Source organism: Meriones unguiculatus, chromosome 1, assembly GCF_030254825.1.
Source record: "Meriones unguiculatus strain TT.TT164.6M chromosome 1, Bangor_MerUng_6.1, whole genome shotgun sequence".
Classification (NCBI taxonomy): domain Eukaryota; kingdom Metazoa; phylum Chordata; class Mammalia; order Rodentia; family Muridae; genus Meriones; species Meriones unguiculatus.
Genome location: NC_083349.1, coordinates 184,979,764 through 184,999,505, shown reverse-complemented (window position 1 = coordinate 184,999,505; position 19,742 = coordinate 184,979,764). Strand labels below are relative to the sequence as shown.

Below are 19,742 nucleotides of genomic sequence, written 5' to 3'. Positions count from 1 at the left end.
TTTGCATGGTGGGGAGTGATATGAGTAAAAGAGAGTAGCGAACGCTTCTAGTAATCTCTGAGTCTCAGATTTACGACACAGTAGAGGATGACCAAGTGTTCCTCCATTTTTACTGAAGACATAAGCAACAAAACCAGAGTCTCACACAAAGGAATTAGGCTTGACGAAAGTAAAGCCAACCTTGGAATTCTGCTTACTAATGCCCTCAAAAGGTCGCTACACATGTGAACAGCTGCAAATGCATACAGACACTGACACTTAAATACCTGCAGTGATCCTAATCCACATAGAATCCCCGGCAGAGTCCGTAGATTTGGGCATCGTGTCAAATGAAGAACAGGTGAGCAGGGTGGCTGGGCATGAAATACTGAGGCAACAAGCCCATGCAAAAAGTTGAGGTATTAGCAGCTAAGTCTAGTGCTTATGCATTCTACACATCAAAAGTAGACTGCTGTCTGGGTTCTGGGAACTCTCACTCGGGAACTCAGGCCTCCATTGGCTAGTTGCTGGGTGGGGTAGGGTGGGGGAAATAATCAATGAGTCACAGTCCAATTCTCAAATGTTCTTATCCACTTCACTTCTCTATATACCACAGTGGCCACATCAGGTCACCAGGCCACAAAGGATTAAAACCTACATGTGCCTGGAGGAAAGAAAGACTCTTCATTGCCAGGTGACTGACTCTCTAGGGTCACGTAGGACTTGTGACATTTTAAAGGGACCAATCCCAGGTGGGTTTGGTGGTACACACCTGCATTCCCAGCACTCAAAATAACAGGATTGCCTTGAGCTCAAGGATAACCTGGGCCAGATAGTGAGTTTCAGGCTAGCCAGGGCCACAGAACAAGATAGCATCCTTAGAAACAACATGCAGATAAATTAAAAAACAAGCAAACAAATAAAAACCCTAACAATCTATCAAGCATAAGACTCATCCCCCTGATGTGGCTTGTGACTATTGCACTATAAGTCTTCTTCAAGACAGACAACCACTGGGAGCCCAATGCAAACAAACCAACTCCCTTACCCTTTTTCCATCTATAGTAGCATATTTGACAGTTCCCATAAGCACATTTGCTCATTTAGCTTCAACCAAGCCCTGAGTGCTGAAAACACAAAAATAAATCAGAGCCAAGCCTCCAGTCCTAAGAACTTGAACTAGTCCTACAGTGGGCTTATAGGACTGGGGCTTGGAGAGCTTTGCTGCAAAGCAATAGGAATGGAAGTCATCAGACAGAAAGGGCTTCTGAAGAAGCCACCAACGGAGCAGTCTGAGGCCACTGAGCACCACTATTCAAGCCCAGCCCTTTCTCTGGCTTCTTGCCCAGGAACTCCCATCACATCTTCCCTGGGCGCTTGCCTTGTCACTTCCTGGTATCAAGCTCTTTCTGTGGATTCTGGCCTTGACAGTTTTACATCACCCACATCTCGGAGCTCATGACTCACCACTCTTACATTAAAGTTTCTTTCTTACTTACACATCTATTTCCTGCCTCCACACTTTCTCATCACCTCAGAAGCTGAAAATTGTTCTTCCTGCCAAGCCTTGCTGAACAACACCCTCTCTCCCTTCCTGAGGGCATGGGGCCATTCTGCCTGGGAGCTGGTCACAGGAGACAACACTTCAACAGTTTCTGTGGTAGAGAAATGTGAGGGCATCATCAGTGAACAAAATGAAGGATGAGGCATTCTGTAAAGGGTTAGTGTTCTAAATGTGTGGGGAGATGTAAACTGGATTGTGACTCCAAGTAGCAAAAGGAATAATGTAACTTCTCACTCCAATAAAACCACATTCTTTAGCTTCTGTATTGAGGGTTCCTAAGTGTGCAGTTATAAAATAACTTGACAAGAGAGACGTAAGGAGGAAAGGACACAAAGTTTGCTGGACAATGTACAGTCCATCGAGCTGGAAAGGCAAGGCAACAGGAGCTTGAAGCAGTTGGCCACATCCCATCTGAATTCACAACAAAAGCACAGTGTAGACGTACTACTGGTCAGCTCACCTTTCCCCACTTTTAACAGCCTAGAATCCCAAGCTTAGGGAATGATGCCACCCACAGTAGGCAGGTCTTCCCACCCAAACATGATTAAGCTCACCCTCCAGACAGGCTCTGTTGGAGTCCACTGGAGAGGTATATTTTAAAGTCTTCAGGTAATTATAAAAAAAAAATTACTGGCACATCTCTTAGGCCAGAATTAACAACATATAGGTTATTGTTTATTTAAAAATGGAACGATATGCCAGTTAACGGAACATTGGCTGTGTGAATGAATAGTGCCTTCCGTATCCGTTCACACTGAATTTCACTGGGGGAGCAGTGTGTTTAACAATGTGGCAGCGTAGTCTCATCTTCGCACTGTAACAGACCTACGGCAGGAGCCTGTCCTCCCACTCTACCTTCATTTCCTGGGGACCTCGCCCAACCATGCAGCAGACCCAGCCCCTCCCTTAGCTGATCCCCATCCCTTGGTGTCATCCTCCACTGCCCAGAAACACTCTCTACCTGGTACCCATCCCAAGTGGCTATACCAGACCTGGACTCAGATCAGTGTCTCACTTAGCCATCATCAAAGAAACTTGTTCCTGTGCAGTAGATAGGAACAAATACAGACACACACAAGTGGACAACATGCAGAGAGTGAGACACTTTGGAACTCTCAGTCCTAAACAGGATGCCGTCATCAGACCCCTCCCCTCAGGGCTCCAGGAACTATCAGGAAGGGAAAGTGAAGACATGGTAAGAGCCAGAGAGGATGGAGGACACCAAGAAAAATGTCTTCCAGACGTAGAAGGATTGACTCAAACTTGAATTCACAGACTTTGGCAGCATACACAGGGTCTCCACACAAAAAAGAAAAAAATTAGTTCTCTTCAGTGGTGTCTCACTGGGCGTGCAGATCACACGTAATGACAGGCACCATGCCCAGCAGGAGTTGACAACAGAAAGCAAGCTCTATGGTGCTTTGGGAAGATATTTTTTGGTCTCATATTGCTTTGTTTAGGCATTTTTTTAACATTAGTAGCCCTTTGCATGTATATTATATATTATAATACATATTATGTAATATGTATTACATATTATAATATATAAATATGTAACAGTTATGTAAATATATATTATATGCATTGTATATATTGTGCAGAGTTTCCAATTTTGTTTTTCTGTAGTTTTTGTCTGTGTGTGCATATGTACGTGATATTCGTGTTTTTCTTTTCATTGCTTTGCTTTAGTCTGGTTTGTTAGTTTGATTTTGCCTGTTTATTTACTAAAGAAAAATTAGAAAGCATGAAATTGGTATGAGGAGGCAGTGGGGAAGATCTGGGAGGAGATGTGAGAACAGAAATCAGTCAAAATATATTGTATAAAAATTATTTTTATTTTTTTTAAATAAGAAAAGAAAAATGCGGCAGGGGCTTAAATAAGAGACTTGCCTGCCTCTGCGCTGTTCTCCATCTCCAAGTACTTGAGCTAGGCTCCAGCTAGGCTGCCTGTGTGCCCGGTGCCTGTGGAGGCTTCAAATAACTCTTCTCGCTGAGGCTACGCGTGGTATAATCTTGCAGTGTTGGATGTTGCTGGCTCTGCCTGGACCTCTCGGTCCCCTGGTAAAGTCTATGCCCTGGGCCCCCCTAAACCTGTCAAACAGTGTCATTTTCCACTTCGTATACGAAAAAAAAAAAAAAAAAACCTTAAGAATCAGAGAGAGTATGCTACTATCTTGGAGGCCGCACGTTGTTCATTGAAAGAAAACCAGACTCACAAGAAGTATGCTGTTTGAAGAGTTTGACTTTGTGAGGCTACAGGTAAGTAATCAACTGAGAGTGAGAACTCTATCTTCTCTACTGGCCTTGCTTTAGCCACTAGCCAGCGTTTAGCTAAGTCTGTCTCTGTCTCTAGGTGGGACGTCACAGCTTCAAACTGAGAAGCGCGTTCCCTGGGTCACAACAGGCCCCGCCTCTCCCAGGCCACGCCTCTCCCCAGCAGAGGCCAGTCATAGCCTGTCCTCAGCTTCCACTTCCTGTCTGATCCTGGGCTCAGCAGGTCAGTCCAGATGGTGGCTCTGGGGTTCTGTCCTGGAACTGGTCCTGTCCTGGCCTTAGAGTTGAGCAGAAGCCACGGGCTCGGGACCCTAAGGATGGGCAGGTGCCAGTTGCAAGCTGGGACCAGCCCTGAGTGCACAGGGCCAGGACGCTGGAGAGCGGTTGCCAGGCAACAGTGCATCTATCCCCTAGCCTTCCAGTGGGGTGTGCGGGACGGAGGGGCGGGGCTCTGGTCTTGGTCCCTTTCTTCGCCCTGCCCCAGAGGTGTGGCTCTGCGCTGTTACTGACCCCACTGCTGAGGTATACTGCTCTAAAAAGATTGGCTGCCTCTTTCCGTGAAGCTTGGTACCCTTGGGCAAGTTAATTCACACCCCCCAGGATGTGACTCCGTTTCCCAGGGAGTGCTAACTGTTTGAGCCGTACGCCAAGGCCGTTTTCTAGATAAGGAAGCCTCACAAATCACCCACCGCATTCAGCCCTGTGATGTCCTTTGGTTTCGCATTATAACTTCCATAACATGAACTGAGAAACCGGAACTCCCTGACTGATTTTCGTGGCAGAATTATAATTCATAGTTGACTGCACTACCAAGCCCATGTGCAAGCCGCAACCACAGGATGGTGTATTTAAAATGTACATCCCTGGGGGTGCCCCACGTGAGCTGAGACTCGCTGTGGACCAAGGCTGGGGAAATCTACATTTTTACAAGCTTTGGGTGATGTGGCTAGACCTTTGGGTACCACTGAGTTTATCATGTAGTCTTCACAAGTGTGATAAAGCAATGTACCTCGCAGCGTACTAGAAAGCCGACGCTGGCATACTTTGACATCTTCCCTTCATCCTCAGAAACAAGCCAGAGGCATAGGTTTCAAGCAAGTGTGGGCATGGACATGCAGGTGGTCCTCTATTTACTGATGTACTGTGTGTGTGGTCCAGGCTTCTGGCCAGGCACGCCTGTCAGGACCAAGGTTGGGCTATGCACACTCCCTGGCCATCTGAAGGCTGTTCTCCCAGCGTCCTTTGCATCAGGTCCCTAAATCACAGTGGTTGATGTTGGCTTTGGAGAAATTATTATAGAGCAATTTTCCCAGCAGAGACAGGGCTGGCAGCTCTCTAGAAGGATTGCCACAAGTAATGAGTGTCCCTTGGCCTTAAGCAGCAGTCAGAGGAAAATGGCTCACCCTGCTGTTATTCATGACATTTGCAAACACAAATCTGCCCTAATAATAATCACTTGGCTCTTAGTCTTAGACAGATAATAAGCCCGACGGTTCTGTTTAGTGTTTTATTATTAATTTCATAATTTATACTGCCTTCCCTAGGGATTTGTGTCTGCAATGGCTGATGATCAAGAGAGAGACTTGCAGAAATTTCTGGAAAATGTGGATGAAATCAGTAAGTAGCCGTAAGTCACACACTGAGTTCTGCCTTGGAGAGGTGAAGTGGGTAAAGAGAAATTACAGCTTTAACTTAGCTCCTGGCTTGTCTGACAGGTTTATGACTCTCAAGAAAAAAAAAAAAAAGTGTAATTGAAATTAAACAGAAAGGCTATTGAGAACTCCCTTCCAGCCTTGGGGCAGTATTTTCTGGCTGTTAATTGGTATCATAGAAACTGTACGGTCTGACTGAAATTCAGGCTGACAGCTGATAACCATGCACCTTTCCAGCCAACAAGAGCTGGTGTTTTCCACATTGCCAGGGAGCCTAAATGTTCCCTCTGAGATCACTCAAGAAACTGCCTACTCATCTGGGTCCCTCTCATTGTAGGCAGGGGCTAAGAGTGTGTGGCTTTCCCACCAGATTCAACAACTATGTGAATGGCTTATGAGTTTCATCCTCTTCTCGGTCCCCTGACCAAGAACACCTTTCCCTAGCTCTAACAGGTATACTTCAGAGAAATTCCAAACCAGCCCACCCTGTCGAGACTTTAGGGAGCTTGTTTGAGGCTAAAAAGAGTGTGTGCACACACAAACACCCCCCCCCACACACACCTCCAATACACACCTTATACGGCAAACTTGTCTAAATGGCAGGCTGTATAAATGAAAGAAAAGCCTGACTTAGAAATAGGATAACCTCGTGTGGACAGACACTTGGATGTTCCCTGTGTTCCTCACTAGCATCTCCTGAGCTCTTTCCTAAATGCTTTGGTGGCCTTGGCACACTGCTCACCCTTCTCTTCATGTGAACCCACCTGCTTGCTGGTGTCTATACTACCTCATCACCTTTCATGCAGAGCCTCAGGCTCAATGGTCAATTGCCAAGGCTACAGTGTACCACAAATGCTTCCAGAACTGAGTCATCACCTCTTTCTTTCCTCTGCCCTTTCTAAGCCCAACTCCCCTCTCTGCTGTCTTCTGGTCTCATTTGGTGGCCCTGCCACCCCAAATCTGCAAGTCAGCGGGACTCCTTCCACTTTTCCACCTCCTGTCCAATCAATCTCCATACTTGTCTCCCCCATCCCACGCCCTGTCCGTCTGTCCGACTGCTCTGAGATGCCCTTTGTTCTGGTTCCTCTCTGCAGACTCTTAACAACCTCTAATAGTCGATCCTGCCACCAGGCCTGCACTCCCCACAGAGTAATGTAACTGAAATGCAGATCTGGCCAGACACTCTCTGCTTGTGTTCTTCTCAGTCGCAGTAAATCAGGAGCTCTCATCAGGGCTAAGTCCTCACGTGACCTTCTCCTTGCACCTCCCCACACTCCACAGCCCCCACTCTAGCAGCAACAAGCAGCTTGTAGTTTGCTCTCCGTGCTCTGACATTCCATTTCTGCACTTGGACTTTCTTATTCCGTCACCTTCCTTTCCCTGTCTAGATTTTATTCATCCTCGGTTTACCCAGTTATCATTTATATCAGCATCAAGCAGTTAAATTTTCCACAGTGATGAAAATGGTCACTGTGGTAACTGCTGGACACCTGTGGCTTGCTGGGTAGTGACAAGGTGGCTTGTGTGACCGAATTGCTAACCTTACTGCATTTTTAGTTAAATTTAAATGCCCACATGCATATGGATTTAATGCGTCCATTTCTCAGTCCTGCTATGTGTTAAGTACTCTACAATATAGTAAAAGAATAATTTTTCTTTATGACAACCATAGTTCAGTGTGAAAAGAGATATTAAACAAATAATTTCAAGGTGATATGCAGAATAAAGAGAGAGTTGAAGAGTGCAAAAGAATCTAACTCAGTTGTATTAGTCTGATAGAACTATCACCAAATACCAGAGGCTAGGTGAATTAAACAGGAAAATAGATTTTCAACACTGTTCTTAAAATTAGACTGTAAGAACAAAGGGTTGACGGGATTCATTTTTTTCTTAGACTTCTGTGTTTGGCTTGTAGAAGGCTACTTCTCATTGTGTAATTACTTGTATATGCTGTGTGTGTGTGTGTATGTGTGTGTGTGTGTGTGCAGGTGTATGTGACTGTTTAGGAGTATGAAGATACATGTGTATATGTTTGGAGGGTCAACCCTGGGTGTCCTTCCTCAGGACTCTCTACTTTAAGACTCCCTAACTAAGAGAGAGTCCCTGACCAACAAGACCCAGGGACCCTCTGTTGTCTGCCTCCCTGGCACTGGATTACAGATGGGCTCCCACACCCAGCTTTTTACAAGGGTGTTGCATATCAAACTCAGATCCTCTAATCTCTGTTTTGCCAAGCACTTTACCCCTGAAGTGTTCTCCCCAGACTCATCTATATACATTCTTTGGGGAATTATTTTTTCATTCCAGTGAGTAGGGACCATCATGTACCTATCCCTCTTTACTACCCGGAGAGAACAGAGAGGTTCAGAACCAAGTCAGATCTACCCAGGAAAGGTCCCTTCTGTTTGGACATTGTCCCAGGGTGAGACCCAGGAAATGGAGCAGTGGTTCTTGAACACACACGGGTACCACTCACAGATGGCAGGGTCACCTTTTTTCTCTGCGGAGATCTTCTCCCAGACATGGAAATCTAAGTAGTCCTGTGTCTAGTTCTGGCAGGGAAAATGACCATCAACAGGACACATTTGCAGTTCATTATATTCTTCATGTCTTTGGCTAAGGTGCAGACTCCTAAAAATGTCCCTGAGGCAGAGGGCAGCTCAGTGTGACTCTTCATAAAGAGTCTGTGAATATACTTTTTTTTTAATTTAATTTTACATCCCAACTACAGTTTCCCCTCCTCTCCTCCTAGCCCCCTTTTGCCTCCCATCCCCTCATCCGCTCCTTCTCCATTTCTCTTCAGAGAAGGGCTGGCCTCAATGGATATCAACCAGTCATGGCATATCAGTCTGCAGGAAGACTAGTCATCTCCTCTTCTATTAAGGCTAGGCAAGGCAGCCCAGTCAGGGAAAGGGTCCCAAAGGCAAACAACAGAGTCTGGGACAGCCCCTGCTCCCACTGTTAGGAGTCCCACAAGGAGACCAATCTACACAACTTTAACATATGTGGGGAGGGCCTACATCAGGCCCATGCAGGCTCCCTGATTAGTGGTTCAGTCTCTGTGAATCCCTATGAGCCCAGGTTAGTTAATTCTGTGGTTTTCTTGTGGTGTCCTTTGACCCCTCTGGCTCCTACGATCCTTCCTCCCCTGTTTAGCATGATTTCCCAAGCACCATCTAATGTTTGGCTGTGGCTTTCTGCATCAGTTGTTGGGCAATTGGGCTAGAGGCAGTCTATGAGGATAGCTTATCTTGGGGATAGATATCTATGAGGATAGAATATCTTGGGAATAATTTCATTGACTTTTTTTTGCCATTCATTTTTGCTTCTATTGTGGGTCTCTAGGCTCTGGTTCCTGGCCCTCTAGACAGTGTCAGGAGTGGGCTCCCTCTCATGGCCAGGGTCTCAAGCTCAACCAGTCATTTGTTGGCCACAGAAGTTGGCCACACAGAAGTTGACCAGAACATCCTGCTCCATTATTTCTCTGTTTAGTTTTTGTCTGGATGCCCTATCCATTGGTGAGAATGAGCTGTTGAAGTCTCTCACTAGTAATGCATAGGGTTCTATATATGATTTAAGCTTGAATAATGTTTCTCTTACAAATGTGAGTGCCCCTGTATTTGGGGCATAGCTGTTCAGAATTGAGGTGTCATCATGGATTTTTCCTTTGAGGAGCATGAAGTATCCTTCCCCATCACTTTTGATAAATTTTGGTTAAAAGTCTATACCAGTTTGCTTCTCGGGTCCATTTGCTTGGAATATCTTTTTCCAGGCCTTTACCCTGAGGTAATAACTTTCTTTGTTGCTGAGGTGTGTTTCTTGTGTGCATCAGAATGATGGATCCTATTTTCAGATATGTTCTATTAGCCTGTGTCTTTTTATTAGGGAGTTGAGTACATTGATGTTGAGAGATGTTAGTGACCAGTGATTGTTGATCCCTGTTATTTTGATGTTGGTGGTGGTAGAGTGTGCGTGTGTGTGTTTGCGTCCCTTTTTGTTTTTGCTGGTGTGGCTTCTTTTTTTTACTTCTTGTGAGGTTTTGGGGGGGGGGTGTAGTTAACCTCCTTAGGTTGGAGTTTTTTTTATAGTACCTTCTGTAGGGTTAAATTTGTGTATAGATACTGTTTAAATTTTGTTTTATCATAGAATATCCTGTTTTCTTCATCTATGGTGATTGAAAGTTTTACTGGGTATATTAAGTTTGGACTAGCATCTATGGTCTTTCAGAGTCTGCAAGATATCTGTCTAGGCCCTGCTGGCTTTTAGAGTCTCTATTGAGAAGATGGGTGTAATAATTCTAATAGATATGACTTTATGTGTTACTTGGCCTTTATCCCCTTGCAGTGTTTAATATTCTTTCTTTATGTGCATTTAGTGTTTTTATTATGTGGCAGTAGTGGGGAGGACTTTCCTTTCTAGGTACAATCTATTTGGCATTCTGTAAACTCCTAGTATGTTTATAGGTATCTCTGTCTTTATTCTATGTATATTCTTATAAAGACACTAGTCATGGTAGATTGGGGCCCCACTCTTATAACATCATTTAATCACCCCTTCTCTTTTGATGTCACTTAATTACCTCTTGAAAGACCAAAAGAGTAGGGTTTCAGCATAGATATGAGGGGGTGTATGCAATCCAGCCTGAGGCAGATGTCAAAATTTCTCTGAGGACATGAAACTTAAGTAAAGTCTAGAGAGTCAGTAGGAGCTGACCATTGTGGATGTGAAAGGGTGTTCTAGTCAGCTAGTGAAGAGATAGGATATCCGGGAGCTAGGAGAGAGTGCAGTGTTTCCTAGGGAACAGAAGGATTGAAAAGGCCTATAGGAGTGCAGAGACGTCAGCAAAGAGAGAGGGGTCCCCACCGAGTAAAGAGAAGCGGGAAGAGGGCAGCTGAGAAAGCTGTAGCAAGGAATTCACATTTACCAGGAAGAATGCTTCAGGGACCCTTTGAGGGGAATCCTTAGAGTGGGAACCGCTGATGTCTTAGGAGAGTCCCTGTGCTGGGTGTGTAGTGTGGACCAGAGGGGACACTATGGTGCTGAGGGGCCAGTCACAAGGCTGCTCCCAGCACTTCAGGAGTTAGGAGTCATCCGCTGGACTCAGAGTTAAGGCAGTGGGCATAGAGACAGTGCATAGATTAGAACACACTTAGAAGTTATTCTTGACAAGCCTTAGTGTCCTGCCTGTGAGAGCTGAGAGAGAATGAGAACACATGGATTGTGTCCTGAGAGCTGAGTGACAGGTAGGAGGCCAGTGGGTTACTGAGATGGGGGCATTTGAAGTAGCAGGAACTCAGAAGAAAGATGGGTGTATCAAGTTAGATGAGTAAGATGTCAGAGAAGTTGTCCAGTGCGCAATAGGCTTTAGACTTGAGCCAAGAGAAACACATCCATAAGACAGAGGTAGACTGAGTGCTTAAATATGTAAAAATGTTTACCAGCCAAATAACACGCAAAAATAAATGCCAAACATAAATTCCATGCGAAACAGACCTTAAGACAAAGGCCTTACTGAGTTTTACTTAACAAAATGTTACATATTTGTGATGTATGTCATATTTTGACTTAGTATACATTATGAACTAATCAAGCCAAGCAAATAAACCCTTCAAAGCACATACTTGACAACGTTTTTGGTGACTGCATTGAAGGTCTACCCTCCTAGCAATTACAAAACGCACAGCACCTGATAGTTCCCCATTCTGTGTGATACAGCCATGGCATGTATTCCTCTCGACTGACTACAACCCACCTGTGCTCTTTGTTCTCCAGGCCCCAAAACAACCTCCGGTAACCACCATTCTACCCTGCTTTTATGAGTTTCAGAGTGGAGGTGACATATTTCTTGTCTAGGCTCAGAGTGATTCTCCATGTTTCTATAGGGAAAAACACTGTAATGAATATGGGGGTGAAGATAACGACATAGATGATTTTATTTCCTTTATATTCATCCCTAGAAATGAGGTTTCTGCTTTTTGGCCTCAGGAATACTGCATTTAAATATCAAACTAAATCTGTCAAAGCATATTTAAGATCTTTGTGGAGAAAATTATAAAATTTTAATTGAAAGAACTCCCAGTGGGAAAAAAGGGGACAATATGAGCAACAAAATAAACAACATAGTTTTTATATTATAATCTAAAGTAGAAAATATTATCCATAAATTCGTGCTGACATGAATGAGATTGGATAGGTAAGCAGGTAAATGAATAAAACAAATCTCCAAGCTGGGTGAATTCTTCCTGAAGAAAAACACAAGTTAAATGAGAGACACCTTAAGGCTTGCTTGCCAAGAGTGTGGTATGGAAAATAATTCGACAGAAAATAAAAGCTGTCAAACACAGCCTTCTATAAATGGTCAAGATCATGATTATTCATAGTGACAGCTTTCACCTTGAACTGCTGTGCTCTTGTCTTCCTCACCAGCCCTGTTGACTAGCGGTGAGAAACACAACAAATAATCCCAAATAAAAAGACTCTCTAAAATACTTGCCCAGTACTCTTGGAAACTCTTAAAGTGAAGCCAAAGAAATGACTCTGAGGCTAAAGATGCTGAAGATCCCTAGAGTTCTGGCCTCAGCACCCAAATGGTGGAAGAAGAAAACCAATCCCCCCCCACAGTCCCTGACCTCCCTACTGTGCTCTGTGGCACCTGCACACTCAAGTTCTTCTCCCCACCCCCGCGGTGACAGCCATTAAATAAATGTTAAAACGAACAAATAAAAATTATGGACGTTACCAAAAACAAGGAAGGCTTGACAAACCTCTGCACCCCTGAGAAACAAAAGAAGATATGATTACTGCAATATGCTGCCCTTAATGAGTCCCAAAACTGAGAAAGAGTGTTAAGGAGAAACTAATTGTGTTAGAATAAAGATTGGGGCTTGGTCAATACAGATTTTATGAAAAGACATAAGAGAATGCCTGTGCATAAGAAGACATGTATTTTCTCTTAGATAACATTTGGCAAAGACAAGAGTTCTCCTCAACTTATTTTGCACAATTAGTTTAAATCAAAATAACCAAAGTGGTTTGTGCTCAAATTCAACAAATGGCTCAAAGGTTCATGTGGAAGAGCAAAGTGCTAGTAATAAACAGAAAAATTCCTCAGGAAAAAACAGTGGTGAACTAACTCTTCATTGAGATTTAAAAGAAAGAAACAAACAAAAACCTGATAGTAACCCAGGTAAGGATGTAAGTGTGCTAGAAAGTACAAGCATTAGAAAGGAATGAGGATTTCACATCTGTAACAGAGAGGATGAAACACGCTGGAGAAGGCAAGGACCCTCCTCAGCAAGCTGTGCTCCCACACTGTACAAAATTCAGCTATCCATGGTGATCTAATGAACGGATGAGAAAATAAGACTAAAGACTGATGCTTGTGTATATCTGTGTGTTTGTGTGAATTCATATGCTGGTGCCCAAGGAAGCTGGGAGATGTTAGAGCAATCAAAGCTTCCATAAAAGCAAATGAAAAGACACTGTACCCAAGGAGACTTTTAAAATCTGTGTGACTAGTTCAGAATCTGTATAGAAGTCTTTTCAGTCAATGCAAAGAGGACAAATGACCCAGTAGAAAATGGGCCAAGCATAAGAATAAGAATATCATAGAAAACAAAAACTAAATGACCCATAAACTGCTAAGATATTCAGTCCCAATCACCAACAGCAATGATGGTGGCAGTAACGTGAAGGAGTGTAGCTTCTTTCTCTTTCTCTCTTTCTTTTTCCTTCCTTTCTCTTCTTTCTCTCCTTGGACTCATCCTTCCATTTATTCCATAAAATTTGAGGTTAGCATGTAAGGTATTGGGTTTCATCATGAGACCTTTTTAAAATTGCACTTGCTTGTTTACCAGGGCGAGGGGCTCACACTCACCTGTGAATGGCAGCGGACAGCTTTCAGGAGTCTGTCCCTTCGTTGGCCCTGAGGGTCTTGAGGATGGAATTCAGGCAGTCAGCCTTGGCAGCAAGCACCTTCACCTGCGTAACCATACGGCCAGCTTAGAAACTCGTATAAACTACTTATAGATGTGAAACCTGACATACTCATATTCCTGAAGAATATTTAATATGCACAGACAGGTATTTAACTAGGCATTAACTACTGTCTGAAACATAAAAACTAAACCACGTGAATGTCTGCTAATACTAAACTGGATTACCCTTGACTCGTGGTGTGTAAATCATCGAGAACCACAGGTACTGAGCGAGACTCTTCAGCATATTACAAAGAAAACAGACCACACGATAGTGCATATTTTACAAAACCAAGTAGCCAGAATGTTCAGATAGCTAGCAAAACTTGCAACAAATTTCTTCGCTTCCAGAGTACAGGCTGTTTCTCTAGCCCTTGAATCTACATCACTTGCACAAGCAGAGGCTCGAACCTCATGCAAGAAAGACAGCATCCTTCTCTGGTGAGAACCAGAGATGGATGCAGATGGGGGCAGCTGTGTGAGATAGCATGACCTTAAGAGAGCTCTGTCCTGGTGCCATCCCTTTCCTCTCTGAGTGAGTACCCAACCCCCTCTATTTGGAAGGGTCAGACCTCGAGTGCTAGAGACTTGAAGGTCTTTGAGAGAATGGTAGGCCGCCTACTTTGGGATGCCATTCTAGGGTTGCTAGGAGGTTGGCGGTCACTGGAGGTCCCAGTCACACTGGAACCAGTTCCCCAGTATTTATCCATCTTTCTTCATCAGTGTTCAGCCCCCTAGTCAAGGCTTCAGGGTGTGGATAATTAGACTGATCTGAAATTGGAGTGAGATGAACAGATTTATCTGGTAGGTGGGGTAGGAGGGCAGAGGAGAGCGATGCCCCTCAGTGACAGCCTAGCAATACCAATCTGTGTAGACAACACAATGAAGAAAGGCAGGGAGACAGTTAGAGGCTGTTGTTTCTGTGCGTCCCAGAGCTGCTTGTGTTACTCTAATCACCCACGCAGGATCATAAGCTTTTCAAACAAAACAAAAGGATTTTTTATTTATCTTTTTTTCTCTAATATTCAGCAAGATGTACAACATCTAATAAGCAGTCCATAAATCACTACAGAGTGTAATAGTGATTTAAAACTCTGTTCGTTGAAGCCCAGTGTTAAATTCCCTTGCCGTTCCCCCCACCCCAGGCAAAGCAAGTGCTATACTTAATTGTTTCATATTCATCCCAATGATTCATTGGGCTTCCTATTACCTTCTTCCCCTATCTATGGATCATCCTTATTAACTTTCAACACCATCCTTTCCATGGATGGAGTCTTTCTGTTTGAAGAACTTGCTTGACTGAATCACATGTGCTTTTCCCTCTAGCCACTTTAATCCAAGAGATGAATTCTGACGATCCCACCATACAGCAGAAGGCTGTCCTAGAGACGGAAAAGAGAATCCTGCTGATGGAGAGAGATCAAGAGGAGGAAGGATGCAGGACAACCTTGAACAAGACCATGATCAGTCCCCCCAAAGCCCCAGAGGTTTCTTTTTCTGCTATGGAGTTATATAAGTAGATACAGTAGGGAGACCTGTGCTGAGGCGGGAGCATGACCTCAGATCAGCTGATGAAGCTGGAACAGGCTTGTTTCTCAGGCTTCCTGATCTGTTTTCCATATGGAATAAGCCTTCTGAGCGTTCCTTGGGGGAAACTCAGCCTCTCTTCCTCATGAGCTTATACGTCTAAACCCACATGTTCTACCAATCCATACTTAACATAGTCATGGATCGGGGTGGGGTGGGGTTCCCTGACTTGGGTAGTGTTGATTCTGAGGGATCAGACCCTTACTTGTGCCCGCACTTACATCTCCAGCTTTAAAGCAAGCCCCTTTAAATTTTGGAGCCATCAGTATTGGTGGTTAAAAAAAAAATGACCTGATTCCTCATTTGCAGTTAGATTGCTCCCTTGGCTTATATGCACATTTACCGGAGACTGAATTTTAAATTTTGTTTCTTTGTTTTTATGATAACTGGTACCTTGCAGAATGCAGATGAAATGAATCCAGGTAAGGACAGCATCTCTGTCTTCCAATGTGTTTTATTCATTTAGGATCAGTTGTTGTTTTCTTTTAATAGAACTTTTTATGTGACTTCCAGACCCTTAAATTATAGCCTCTGGGCTTACTAACAACCCAAGAACAAAATCCTGCTTATGATCCAGACCTGGTGTCAGTGGTCAAAGAGGCAACAGACAGAGGCTTTTCTGTTTTGTTTTGTTTCCTCCTGGTCAATCTTTTGTAAACTGAATTCAGTTACTCTTTATGATCCAGTTTTCCCTTCACTGCTTAAGGGAGGCAGATACTTTCTGTGTTGCTCAGCTCTGAGGCTCATTATGCTAAATAGAACAAAAAAAAAAGTCCCTCTTCAAAGAAAAAACTCTCCTAAAAGATATAATTCAAACCTGAGGCGTAGACATAGCCATCAGGCATAATAATACACCACACAGGTTAGCATTTAATGTCAAATTAAGAAAGTGGCATTTTAGCTGCCTCAGCGTTGTGTGCATGTACACACACACACAAGCATGCCTGGGTGTACCGACATATGTATGCATAAGAAGTAGAGTTATAAAGTCCTAAAGTGGCTTCCTTTGGAATTTGAACTAAAGGACTGCTTAGAGTATCTGGCTTTTTCTTTTTAACGGTGTAAATTACTCTGCTGTCAGAGGCCTTCTTGGCGTCTGTGGAGAAGGATGCAAAGGAACGAGCCAAGAGAAGGCAAGAAAGCAAAGCCCAAGCAGATGGTAATTGTTGGTCCTTACTTTTCAGTCTCTGGGATGACTCCAGCTGGAAAGAGCCCATGAAAGCCTGTGTGCTGATGTGGCAGGAGGTGGGAGGGATCGCGATGGACCGGCAAGCCAGAGGACCTGGCCAGGCAGAAATCATCTGTCCTCCGGTCTTACTCAACATGCAGTCAGCAGGACACAGACTCTGATTCAGGACAAAGATTCCTGACTCCTGAATGGTGCTTGGCTAGCCTGAGCTAAAGCTATGGTCAGAAAGAAAAGTGAAAGAGAGGGAGGAGAGGCAAAATCCATGACAATCGACAAAGAGAAGTTGCATGTGTTGGGGTCGGGGGCATGAATGTGCTCAGAGCTCTCTGTGTTGTTTTAAACATCTGATGGTATGTCTAATCAGCTCTTGCCCACTCCCCCTTGCTACAAGATGATGGGGACACTTGTCTTGGTCAAGGGTAAGTAAGATGAAGCAGATATAAGCCTCAGTTCAGAAAAATACTATTTCTCTGAGGAGCTGCATAGAAAACCTGAGCATAAATTTGAAGAGCATAAGTTAAAGAAATTGGACCTCAAATAACTGCAGAGAAAATAAGTGGCAATTCACTAAGCTAGAAAACCTGCAATTTAGAAGGACCTTCTGACGAGAGCTCACTGTTTGCCTTCTGTTCTCCCAGCCCTAAAGGAAAAGGGGAATGAGGCCTTTGCCAAGGGTGACTATGAAGCAGCCATCCTCCACTACAGCGAAGGTCTGGGGAAGCTGAAGAACATGAAAGTGCTGTACACCAACCGAGCCCAGGTGGGTGACCCACGCCAGCGTCCACAGTGGCGACTCCAAAGACGGGTGCTGGGAAACCTGTCACAACAAAGACAAGGGTAGACAAGCATCACTGGTGGGCTGGTGAATGTTTACCAACCAGCCCTTGTGGTTTCCTGTTACAAGTGCCAGTTTCCACGGTATGAACACTTGCCACAGTCAGCCTTTAACCACCCGTGTGACTGGGTCTGGGGAGAGCTATGCATAAGCAGCTTTCTCCCAGTTGGCTCCTGCACACCACTCGTGATGACCAGGCACCCTCTCCCATGCATATAAAGGGAAACCCAGGAGGCTGAAATGGCCAGTGAGAACTTGGAATCTGCCACCACGCCAGTTTTGGTGGGACTCTCAAAGGCTTGTTATCTCAGCTAGTTTCCTGCTCATTTGATCAAACCTGACTTGTTTTAAATGGTGTAGCCAGCAAATCTACTGCAGTTTCTGGAGAATTCAGAGGTTCTGAAGCCCTTTCCCCTCAGGTCTCTTTCACAGGGAAACTCAGTTTCTGAAAACATCAGGCATAGCTAACTACCCCACCCCTGATGTTTCTTACCTGCTGCTTAACAAAGGCAGGAGGCTGATAACTCTCATTTGGAACAAACATGTCACTAGTAACCTTATCTTTGAAATACAGCGAAGTTTGGGGTGGCAGATTCATGGACATGATCTCGTGACAGACAGGACCTGTCAGCCGGACCTCTTTAAGACAGTCCTGATACCATGTCATTTACCAGAGAGGCAGCCCTCGTCAGCTCCAATTTCTGTAACTCAGGAGTGTCTGTTTGGGATTTGTGGAGGAGAAGTATTCAAAGCAAGGCACAGGATATTCAAAGGCTGCAGAGTCTGGAGAGTGACAGTGATTTAATGACAAATAAACCCAAGAAAAATGCAACCTCATGACCTGAACCATCCGCATACCTCTGACTAGAGCCCAGGCATCCTTTCCCACCACCATTTGCGACAAAAAAAAAAAAAAAAAAAAAAAAAAAAAATTGTTATGAGAAAGCAAGTCCACAAAAAAGCTTTAGCAATGCCCATCTTATTACCCTAACAAGAGTGTAAGTATTAAGTTATGGACAAAACCTGCTATATGCCTCCCCCCAGTGCTCTGTCTGTCACAGCTATCTGGTATCCCATTACTTACATAACACTGGAGCCATAAGTCCATTTAAAGAATTCAGAAGAATCATTTAAGTGCAAACAATTAATACACTTATTACTTTTCGTTCTTACTCGGCACCAAATTTTGTCTTAGAAAATACCTACCTACTGATGCTCATTCAGGCTAGTCCCCCTGAAGTGATTAGGAACCAATAGAGTTGAATTGCTTTTAAAATGTTGTGTAATTCAGACTTGTATCTAGTGAAAGCTGTCCATCCTCCTCAATTCATCTAAATTAGTTGCATTTTTACTGTATTCAATTTTAAACCACCCTTTGATTAGTCATAAGAATCCCATTAAGGGTGGCTGTGGATAAATATAAGGAAACACAGTGAAAAGCTTTGGAGAGCAATTTCTTCCAACTCTTTCTGAGAGCACACATTCAGAGCAAAATAAAAACAGAATGTGCTGCCTGGTATTAGAAATCACTTGAACCACTGACTATTTTTAAAATGTCTCTCCTTTTGCCGTGTGGTGCTAGAAAACAATAAGGTCGCTAGGAACTGAATATTTCTTGCTAAAGAAAAAAACAAAAAAACCTACCCAGCCATTGCCTTTGTTTCTCTCCTACAGCTAATGTTATAATCAACAATGCTAGTGCTCACTAGATAAATCTAGAATTTAATTGCCATTAAGAAAAGTAGTTCTTCTTAAAACGGGGAAAGCAGAAGAGAATGGAGACAACACAGGGTGTCAGATTCTTGGAGAGAAGAGAAAAATAAAAGTAAAAGGCTGTCTAGAGAAAATGGTGAAGTCCATGTTGATGACTTCGGAGTTGTTCAGAACTTAAACCGTGTATCGTGAGACCATGGCCTCAGCTGTCCAGTTGTCGAGGATGGCACTGCCTCCTTCCTCCCCTACGATTTTCAAGTGTAACTCGAGACCTGAAGAAGCGGGTGTGGAGCTGTGCTGCAGAACCCACCAGCTGGCTGTTGCCCGCTCCCGCCTCTATTTGGTTGGATGCCTTGATTCCCCAATGTCACCCTGGCGATGTAACTGGCTTTTCTGTAGAAACAGCTCAACTTAATGTTGAGAATGTTACAGCCCCACTGGAAAGTTTGGGCCATGAGGAAACCTAGGTGCGCTGGCATTGTTGTTGGAAACTGAGGACCCTGGAGAAATCAGTCATCCTCCTGGTGCCCAGGTTTTGTATTTTGTATTTTGTATTTTGTTTTATTTTGTTTTGTTTTTCTTACATGGTTTCCTCTGGAACTTAAAAAACAACAACAACAAAAAAAAAACAAACAAAAAAAAACAAGTACCTAAAATCTATGTAGTGTTTCTTGGTAAAAGAAAATGGAAAAATAAGAGGAAAGAAAACAACAATATATATTAATATATTCCTTAACTCTTTCTCCCATTTTATTAGTAAGTATTAATTTAGAAATATTAATTAATTTAGGAAAATGGTTTCCTGGTTACATGACCTATACTTGTACTCACATTTTTACATATGCTAATACATACAAACAACACACACACATATATAAGCTAGGATCCACAAATGAAAAAGAACATGAGGTTTTTGTCTTTTCCCCTCTTTTATATATTCCCCAGATGTACCAATTTCCCTGAAAAATTTGTG

General features: G+C 43.6%; 1 protein-coding gene across 1 annotated transcript in view; it reads left to right on the top strand.

Moving 5' to 3' along the window:
• Positions 1–3,961: 3,961 nt before the first annotated feature.
• The window catches only part of Ttc12 (tetratricopeptide repeat domain 12), a 46,874-nt gene continuing 31,093 nt past the window's right edge, over positions 3,962–19,742 (top strand). Inside the window, exons 1-6 of the mRNA XM_060377677.1 lie at positions 3,962–4,040; positions 5,362–5,434; positions 14,772–14,932; positions 15,433–15,454; positions 16,114–16,191; positions 16,860–16,981. Coding sequence (XP_060233660.1) covers positions 5,377–5,434; positions 14,772–14,932; positions 15,433–15,454; positions 16,114–16,191; positions 16,860–16,981 — 441 coding nt within the window. The 5' untranslated portion in view covers positions 3,962–4,040; positions 5,362–5,376. The remainder of the gene's footprint in view (positions 4,041–5,361; positions 5,435–14,771; positions 14,933–15,432; positions 15,455–16,113; positions 16,192–16,859; positions 16,982–19,742) is intronic.